Source organism: Desmodus rotundus, chromosome X (assembly GCF_022682495.2).
Source record: "Desmodus rotundus isolate HL8 chromosome X, HLdesRot8A.1, whole genome shotgun sequence".
NCBI classification, from domain to species: domain Eukaryota; kingdom Metazoa; phylum Chordata; class Mammalia; order Chiroptera; family Phyllostomidae; genus Desmodus; species Desmodus rotundus.
The window spans coordinates 77,160,224-77,170,655 of NC_071400.1; the positions used below are offsets into that span (position 1 = coordinate 77,160,224).

Sequence of the window (10,432 nt, forward strand, 5' to 3'; positions counted from 1 at the left end):
GTATATTTTCAGCACCAGCCCTAGAATCAGCCGTTTCTCCAAGGAGCCCAGTCCTGTAACTTTTCATACGCTATTTTAAAAGCATTTGCTATTAAGGTTATTATGTCATCATCAAATACGTTGGAGGACGTATTCCTTCTTTTTAGCTACTGGAAAAGTTGGTGTATTATTGGAATTTTTGTTATTTCATGTTTCCTGGAACTTTCCTGCAAAGCCATCTGATTTTAATGTGTGTGTGTGTGTGTGTGTGTGTGCGTGTTTGGTAGGATAATTTAAACAACTGATTCTGAATTTTAATGGCTTTCTATTCTTTCTAAAAGAACCAGTTTACACAAGTTGCATTATTCTAGAATTTTTTCCCATTTCATCTAATGTTTTTATTTTATTAATAAGATTATTCATAACATCATTTTATCTTTTTAGTTACTGTAGTATCTGTAGTTACAGCATTTATTTCACTCCTAATAGTGTCTACTTTGCCTTCTCTATTTATGACCAAAAATTTGTCCAAGTTATTAGTCTTTACCAATAATTGTTTTTTGGGGGGCTTTGTTGGCCTCTTACCTTTTGCTTCTAATTATGATCTTTATTATTTACTTCCTAATATTTTCAGGATGTGTATTATCCTGTGCTTTTTTAATTCTTAGGTTGGATGCTGGATTAATTATTTTAAAATGATTGTTCTTTTCTAATAAGCATACCGAAGGCTATAAAAGTTCCTACAACTATTACTTTAGTTATATCCTACAGTTTTGATATGTATGAACTTGTTCATTTAGTTTGAAGTATTTTATAATTTTATTATGACTTTTTTCTCTAACTCAAGGGTTATATAAAAAGTGCTTTTAAATTTCCCAATTCATTCATTCTTACTACATGTGGACAAGATTCTAGGAACTTCTCTAGTTACTAGAAATAAAATAATAAATAAAATATAATAAAAACAGTAGGCTCTGGGAGTTCACATTCTACTGAAGGGAGACAGATGATAAAGTCAGTAACATTTTAGACAGTGTGAAATAATTTAGAGAAAAATGAAGTCAGAAGAAGTGATAGAGAATGAGTTATGGATAGGGTGTTGAAATTTTAGTAAAACGACCTACAGGAGATGAAGGAGTCACTGAGTGTTTGATTATCTGCATGAACGATCCTGGCAGAAGAAACAGCAAGTTGACTAGTTCGGAGGCTGAATCACTCTTAGTGTGTTAATGGCACAGCAGAGATGGTGTACTTGGCACACACTAATGAGGGAGGGGGGAGGAGATGGTATTAGAGAGACAAAGTTGGCTGGAGGGCTAGGTGGGTGGGCTTTGTGGGCTACTGTAATGATATGTATTTAGACTTTCACTTGTAGTATGATGAGAGAAATCTGAAGAGGTATGACTTACCCAGGTTAGGTTTTCCCAGGATCACCTTGGTTGTATACTTGAGAATAGACTGAATAAGGACCAAGGGGAAACACCAAGATAAAAAATGTATTGCCATTTACTTTGTAGATTAGGATGCAATCAGTTTTCATAATGTTCCTCAAATTCTTGCAGAAAAAAATATTATTTAATCATTGTATGCAATGTTACATATACATTTAGTAGATCAAACTGATTCATTGTGGTACTCAAATCTTCTATATTCCTGCTAAGGTTTTATCTGTTTGATCCATGAGTCACTATAGATGTGTTAAAATCACTCTATCATCAATCATCTCTATCACCCAATATGATAGAGATTTTGTAATTTCCCATTAAGTCTTTCAGTTTGTGCTTTATACAGCTTGAGATTATATTATGAAGCCCATATGAGTTAAGAATCATTATTATCTTCTGGCAAATGGAAACATTTAATCACCATGTAGAGCTCTCTTTATCCTCAATAATGCAATACTAGGAAATTTGACAGGTGGTATGATATTGAGATGGATAAAACACAATCCTTGAACTACTTTCTAATTTCTCTCCAGTCATTGATTTCCATTCTGACAATCATGCTATATATAGTTAAAATCTTGGGGAATTTGATCATTGAAAACCAGAATCCTTTGTAAAATACTGAAAATATAAGCTCCTTGACAAGAGAAGTTTATTTTCTATTAAGGGTTTAGGTGGGGGAAAAAAACCAACTTGTTACCTCTACATTCAAGGAGCTGTTTGAAAGATTATTAAGATAATAAAAGACAAGCCATAGTTGGAGAGAAAATTTTACAAGTCATATATCTGATAGAGGACTTCCATCCAGCATACACAAAGAACCCTCAAGACTCAATGAGAGCCCTGACTGACGTGGCTCATTTAGTTGAGTGTCAGCCCAAAAAGCAAAAGTTTCAGTTCCTGGTCAGGGCATATGTCTGGCTTGTGGGCCTGATTGGGGCAAGTGTGAGAGGCAACTGATCAATGTTTCTCTCTCACACAGCTGTTTCTCTCCCTCTCTTTCCCCTTCCCCCCCCCCCGCTCTAAAAATTAAAAAAAAAAATAAAGACTCAATGGGATACCAAGCAACACAATTTAAAAAAAAGTGCAAAAAATTTGCACCACTTTACCCAAGGAGAGATTAAATGGCAAATAAGCATGTAAGCAGATGCTCAACAATAGTATTAGGGAGTTCCAGCCAAGAAGGAAGTGTAGGTAGAAACCCTTCACTTCCTTGCACAACCAAAAGGAGGATAACAATCAATCTAAAATTAATAAACAACCAAAAGTGCCAGAAAATTAAACTCCATGCAACTCTGACAACCAAGGAGTTAAATAAACAGTCAACCAGACCAACCAGACTGGTAAGACAGGCAGATGGAGAGAACCCGTGGCAAGGCAGAGGACTGCATGGGTAGGTCTGACTGAACGGGAAACTGAGACTCAGAGCTGGGCTACAGCAGAGGTTGCCATGGTGGGAGAAACTTCCAATCTCACATGAGAGTTTGTTGGAAAGTGGGGCTAGAGCCCAGCAAGCAAGCTGCATTGTTCCCTCTCTGACCCACCCCCCCACCACAGAGACACAATGAAGCAAAGAGGGTTGCCTGCCCTGGTGAATACCTAAGACCCCACCCCCTTACAACTCAACAGGTGAGCCTAGATAAAGAAATATGGCCCAAATACAAGGATAGAGCAAAACTCCAAAAAGAGAGCTAAGTGATGAGGAGATAGCCAACCTATCTGATGGAGAATTCAAAGCCCTGGTAATCAAAATGCTCACAGAACTGATTGAGCTTGGTCACAAAATGAAAGAACAAATGAAGGCTACCCAAAGTGAAATAAAGCAAAATATACAGGGAACCAACAGTAACAGGAATGAAATCAGGACTCAAATCAATGATTTGGAACAAAAGGAAGAAATAAACATCCAACCAGAACAGAATGAAGAAACAAGAACTCAAAAAAATGAAGAGAGGCTTAGGAACCTCTGGAACAACTTTAAACATTCCAATATCCAAATTATAGGGGTGCCAAAAGGAGAAGAACAACGGCAATAAATTGAAAACTTATTTGAACAAATAATGAAGGAAAACTTCCCCAATCTGGTGAAGGAAATAGACTTCCAGGAAATCCAGGAAACCCAGAGAGTCCCAGAGAAGTTGGATCCAAAGAGGAACACACCAAGGCACATCATCATTAAGTTACCCAAAATAAAAGATAAAGAAAGAATATTGAAAGCAACGAGAGGAAAGGAGACAGTTACCTGCAAAGGAGTGCCCATAAGACTATCAGCTCATTTCTCAAAAGAAACCTTACAGGCAGGAAGGGGCTGGAAAGAAGTATTTGAAGTCATGAAAGGCAAGGACCTACATCCAAGATGACTCTATCCAGCAAAGCTATCATTTAGAATGGAAGGGCGGATAAAGTGCTTCCCAGATAAAGTGAAGTTAAAGGAGTTCATCATCACCAAGCCCTTATTATATGAAATGTTAAAGGAACTTATCTAAGAAATTGAAGAAGATCAAAAACTATGAAGAGTAAAATGATAACAAACTCACAACTATCAACAACTGAACCTAAAAAAAGAAAAACAATGAAAACAAACTAAGCAAACAACTAGAACAGGAACAGAATAAGAGAAATGGACATCATAGGGAGTGTTTTCAGTGGAGAAGGGGAGAGGAGGAATAGGGGGAAAACGTACAGGGAATAAGAAGCATAATTGGTAGGCATAAAAATAGACAGGGAGAGGTCAAGAATTGTATAGGAAACAGAGAATTCAAAGAACTTATACGTACAACCCATGGAAATGAACTAAAGGGGGAATGCTGGAGGGTTGGGGCGGTGCAGGGTGGAGGGTCGATAAAGGGGGGTGAAATTGGGAAAACTGTAATAGCATAATCAATAAAATATACTTAAAAACAATAGCATTAGGGAAATGCAAATTAAATCCATGAGATACGACTAAACACCTATTAGAATAGCCAAAATTAAAATAACTAACCAACCATACCACGTGTTGGGGAGTATGTGCTGGAAGTGCAATTCTCATGCACTACTGGGAAGAATATTAAATAGTATAACTGCTTTGAAAAAGTTTGGTAGTTTCTTAAAATGTTAAACACCTATCAACTTTTGGTGGTGAACACACAATACAATATAGAGATGATGTATTACAGAATTGTACACTTGAAACCTACATAATTTTATTAACCAATGTCACCCCAATAAATTCAATAAAAATTTAAACAAAACAAAATTACTTCCAAAAATCCATGGTGAACAAAACATCGATTTCAAATAAAGACAGATCAGTAGTTTTACTGGTCTATCCCTTGTCCTCCGGCTTTAATATGACTCAGCATGCCACTGTTTTTCTGATTATTTTTGAAAATATTACTTTAAAGCATAATTGATCTTTTTTATTGTTCACTTACAGTTGTCTTGCCTTTTCCTCAATTGCTCTCCCCTGCCCCATCCCCTCCCACACTTCCACAGTCAATCCCCCCCATTGTCTCTGGCCATGAGTCTTCTATTGATGTTCCTTGGCTTGCCCCTTCCCCTATTTTCCCCATTATCCACCTCCCCCCCATTCTGGTCACTGTCAGTTTGTTCTTTATTTCCATGTCTCTGGTTCTATTTTGTTCATTTTTAAAACAATTGATCTTGACTGATGATTTTTTTTGGTGCTACCTTAAACCTCTATATATGGGCAAATATTAAAACTTGATGGCTATGAGCCCTGGCTGGTGTAGCTCAGTGGATGGAGTGCAGGCCTGTGAACCAAAGGGTCACTGGTTGAATTCCCATTCAGGGCATATGCCTAGGTTGAGAGCCAGGTCCCTAGTGGGGGACTCATGAGAGGCAACCACACATTGATGTTTCTCTCTCTTTCTTACTCCCTTCCCTTCTCTCTAAAAATGAATAAATAAAATCTTTTAAAAAAACCTTCACGGCTGTATGTATGGAAAAAAACACGTATCAGATGCTCCCACCATTCAATTCCTAGCTAAAATTCACCCAAGAGAAATGAAAGGATGTGTACAAAGACGTGAATATGTGAAATATTTGTGGCAGCTTGAGTTGCAAGAGTCTTGAACTGGAAACAACACAAAGTTCATCAAAAGGTGAGTGGATAAACATACTGTGGGGTGTCCATACATTGGAACAGTTCTCTAGCACAACAAAGAATTCATCCTCCCGGCCCATCTGGGGAGAAGGCAGGATGTGCAGAGAGCCTGGGTTGCCCAGCTACCAGAGAGATTCCAGCAGCACCCAGTAACGGTCACCTAGCAACCGGAGCAGCTGGGACAACAAAGCGCTGAAGTCACTGGTCACCTTGGGGCCAGCGGCATTATGGCAGACAAGAAGGGGCTGTTTCAGCCCCAGCTCAGGGGGAAGTGGCTGCACAGGACGGAGCCTCTGGAGCCCATACCTGAGGGTCCACATAATAAGCGCTGGTACAAGATAAGAGACACATTACCTACCAACTATTTGGCAAAAAACAGGAACAGGCTTCTGAAGTGCCCCATGGACACCAGGCAGTGGATATTTATGAGAGAGGGGATGGACGATTTCAGAACGGGCTGCCCACCTGCTGATAATCTGATCATTCGTGGCCCTAGGGAGGGCTTTCTCCCCATGACTGCCCATAGAGTTCCCCGACCTCCCCCGAGAAAGACTCAGAACAAGCTACCCAAAGGAGCAGAACTGCTTTCCAAGCTCTCACCAGCCCAGCAAGCACAGAAGGCTTTTGTAGAGGAGACCAAAGCCAGTCTGACCCCGAATCCCTTGGCTCGATACCCGGATTTGAAGGAACTTCTACCTCCAGACCTCTTATTAATGGTGCTGGAAGATCTCGATCCTAACAGGATGCTGGAGGACACCTGGGCTTATTGTGAGGGCATGAAGGACAGAAAGAAGTCCCGCACAAAGCCTTTTGAAAAACTCCCTGAGGAAGTCAACCTGGGACCTCCCAAACCAAGTCAACCTGGGACCTCCCAGCCAAGTCGACTGAGAACCCCCCGGCCAAGAAGACCGAGAACCCCCCGGCCAAGAAGATCGAGAACCCCCCGGCCAAGTCGACAGGGGACCCCTCGGCCAAGTCTACTGGGGACCCCCCGGCCAAGTCGACCGGGGACCCCTCGGCCAAGTCTACTGGGGACCCCCCGGCCAAGTCGACCGGGGACCCCTCGGCCAAGTCTACTGGGGACCCCCCGGCCAAGTCGACCGGGGACCCCTCGGCCAAGTCTACTGGGGACCCCCCGGCCAAGTCGACCGGGGACCCCTCGGCCAAGTCTACTGGGGACCCCTCGGCCAAGTCGACCGGGGACCCCTCGGCCAAGTCTACTGGGGACCCCCCGGCCAAGTCGACTGGGGACCCCCCGGCCAAGTCGACAGGGGACCTCCAGGCCAAGTCAACTGGGACCCCCTGGCCAAGTCAGCCGGGACCTCCCGGCCAAGTCATCCTTGGAACGCCTGATCGAATCAGTCCGGTGCAACACAAACAGGCCACCCAGGGCCTCCTGGGCAAGTCAGCTGGGGTGTCCCATGGAAATCAACCAGGACCTCCCTGCCAAGTCAACCAGAACCTCCCGGCCAAGTCAACCAGGACTTCCTGGCCAAGTCGATGGAGGATCTCCTGACCAAGTCAACGAGGGACCTCCTGGCCAAGTCATTCTGGCACCACATGGACAGGTCAACCAAGACCTTCCGGCTGAGTCAACCAGGACCTCCCAAGCAAGTCAACTGGGACCTCCCGGCCAAGTCAATGGAGGACCTCTAAACCAAGTTAACCAGGGACCTCGCAAGGTGTCTTTGCGGTCATGTTTAAACAAGTTGTTTCCTGAGGAAAAGAAAAAAAAGAAGTCAAGAAGAAAGGGTATTCCCAAACCTCCTGATCCATACAGAAATGTACGGAGAGAAGTTCATGAATTCTGCAGATGGCTTGATACTTTTGGAGACATGGGCATTGATGAAGAGTTCATCATGAAACAGTTTGAAGTTGACTACACGTGCACACCTACCCATAATGCGGGCAAAATAAAGAAAGTAACCCAGATCCCTGTGGAACTATACTACAGCAAAGGGCTAGATGACAATGAAAAGAGAGAATTTGCCCTACAGGAAAGGGACTGGGAGAGAAAACTCAGGAAACCACCTGATCCTTATAAACCCGAGTGGGTGAAGATAAGGTATGGAGCATGGTATCTGAACCCCAATACCTGGAAAAAGCTAATAAATGATGAACCTTGGATTGACCCCAAAGTCTTAAAAGAACAGGAATATCAGCATCATGGAAGGGATCTTGAGCCGGACATTCTTGATGATCTTTATGGACCAATTGCCTTCAAAGATTTCATTGTAAGTAAGGGCTACAGGATGCCAGGTATGATTGAGAAGTTGTTTTTGAGGAAGAAATGGACTTACGATTCTGTTAAGACTCCTATAGATCGAGTAATGAAACTCATCTCAAAAGTACCTGATGATACATCTGATGATACATCTGATGATGCATCTGATGATATACCTGATGATACACCTGATGATACACCTGATGATACACCTGATGATACACCTGATGATACACCTGATGATACATCTGATGATACACCTGATGATGATTAGACAATTTTCTATTTACTACTTACTTGGCTATTCTCTCTCTCTCATGTTAACATCCATCAGAATTCATGATGAATGTCTCATGGTGTATGTACAACTTTGATTCTATGACATCTGTAAATTTAACACCTAATGCTAATAAAAATTTCTGAATGAGCTTCTGCTTGGGTTCATCAATATTTTATGTATTTTACCAACTATGAAATCAATATTCACAGATAGTATTCTCACATTTTTATAACATTGTGAATATTACACTCATATCAATTATTTGTGAAAAAAAATAAATAAAGCCATAACTAAAAGACTTACTGACCAAAATATCTTGTTATGTCAGCTATGACATGGGATGAATCTCAAAATAATTGTGCAGAATACAAGAAATTTAGTCTCATTCAGTAATGAAATTGTTATCTCCTTTATTAGATTGCACCAAGACCCAAAACCAGATTGGAAACTATTCATCAAAATTATAGCAGAAATGTTAGTTCTTTCTTTTAAAAATTTTTTTGTCATTCAATTACAGTTGTCCCCATTTTCCCCATTACTCTCCCCTGCCCTGTCCACCCCCACCTTCCATTTTCAATATCCCCTTGCCATTGTCTTTGTCCATGTGTCCTTTATACACCTGTATACATATTCCTTGACTTGACCCTTCCCCTTCTTTCCTCAGATATCCCCCTCCCCCTACCCTATAATCAGTCAGTTTGTTCTTTATTTCCAAGTCTCTGGTTCTAGTTTGGTCATTTGTTTGTTTTGTTGATTAGGTTCCACATATAGGTGAGATCATATGGTATTTGTCTCTCACCGCCTGGCTTATTTCACTGAGCAATCATTGAGCTTTTAATACCCTTTTTTCCTCTAGTTTCTAAAATTTGAATAATAAACACACTTAGTTTATAAATGAATTGACCTCGGTATTGCATTAAACATCAGGGTCAGTGATGCACATCCCTCCCTCTCCCAGTCCTCTCTCCCTCTTTAGTCAACTGTTTCCTAAAATATCATGTTAACTTTAATCTTCTTTTAAACTTTGACTCCTCAGTTAATTTATCCAGAAAATTTAAAGTACTTTGTTCAGACTGCTCTTTAGCTTTGAAGACATTTCTTGGTCTTGAAATTTTATTTCCCAGTCTATGAATATCTGTCCAAATTTCATGTTTAAATTAGCATACACCTTTTCTCTTTTTATTATTAATTTACCAGTCAGTAATGCTTTCATTTTAGCCATTATCAAGTTTTTTCTACCGATCTCTGCTGGGAGTTCATTTGCAGTTTCATACTGTACTTTGCAAGGGCTGGTTTCCAAGCCGTGAACGCACAGTATCTATCTGTGCAGTGAGGAGTGATTTGTTCTTTGTCTGTCCCCCTGCCTTTTATATGCCATGCAAATGATTGGTTAAACGATTCCTTCATTGACATGTTTTAACTAAACAGAAGTGTGCAATAAAGATATGTGGCAAATTAAGCATACATGTCTGAAACAGTTAACAGACACATCTTGCCGTCTCCACTGCCGTACTGCGTTATGTCAATACTTAGCATCATGAAATATTACAAAACAAGCTGTGCTCCTCTCAGAAAGGACTTTGCAACAAAATGAGTGGTAAGAAAAATCGCATTTATGTATACTTATGCGTAAAAAATTAAAAAATAATAATAATAAGTACCTAAATCTAGATGACTGAAGAATAATCATCTAGGGGAATCTGAAGAAAGCCCACTCTTTCTTAGACTGGTTAAGGAGTGTAGCAGAAGCCTGTATAACTACACTTCATTTCAACCCAGTGACTATGTGTAGATCCATAAAAAGAATGACATATTAGGAAGGGGGGAAAAAGAGCAGAGCATCCCTTAAATGAGCATTGACAAAGCCAAGTTGAGGAAGAATAATACAAGTCATCCTATTGCTATTAATGTCTGTGTTCATGAAAAAGAATCAAACATGGATTATTAATGGGAATAAGAGCCCGAGGACATTTTTCAAGCCATGAATCCCTTTGGGAATCTACTGAAGACTGCGACTCTCCTTTGTATACGCTCATAAAATTTTGCTCACGATTTTAAGAATTCACCCTGTAGTCACATTCAAAGTCCTTGGATCTCAGGATAAGAATAACAATGTTTACTTATTTTGGGCAAGAGGATTTTTATGCTCTTTAAAGCTAATGGCTCATTTACTCCTAACAACAATGCTATGAGATATCTATTGTTGTTATAGCTCTTTTACAGATGACAAAACTTAAGGGAGAAGTTATGTAACTAACTCAAGGAAGCCCAGCTGGGAAGTAGCCGGGCTGCCCTTCGAGCCCACGTCATACAGCTCCGGAGCTCCGTGCTTCCCAAGAAAAACACCAGCTTAAAGAATCAGATGATAGAATTTTAGGTGTGGAGAAACACATAGA

The 10,432-nt window shown here is 40.6% G+C and overlaps 1 protein-coding gene across 1 annotated transcript; it reads left to right on the plus strand.

The window, feature by feature from the left end:
* The first annotated feature begins 5,759 nt into the window (after positions 1-5,759).
* Positions 5,760-8,030, plus strand: LOC128779941 (putative protein FAM47D). Its single transcript, XM_053916951.1, has one exon. The coding sequence runs from the start codon at positions 5,760-5,762 to the stop codon at positions 8,028-8,030; it is 2,271 nt and encodes a 756-aa protein (XP_053772926.1).
* The last annotated feature ends 2,402 nt before the right edge of the window (positions 8,031-10,432 follow it).

Excerpts from the sequence above, each read along its gene's own strand:
- LOC128779941 (XM_053916951.1), top strand. The coding sequence starts at position 5,760 with ATGGCAGACAAGAAGGGGCTGTTTCAGCCCCAGCTCAGGGGGAAGTGG.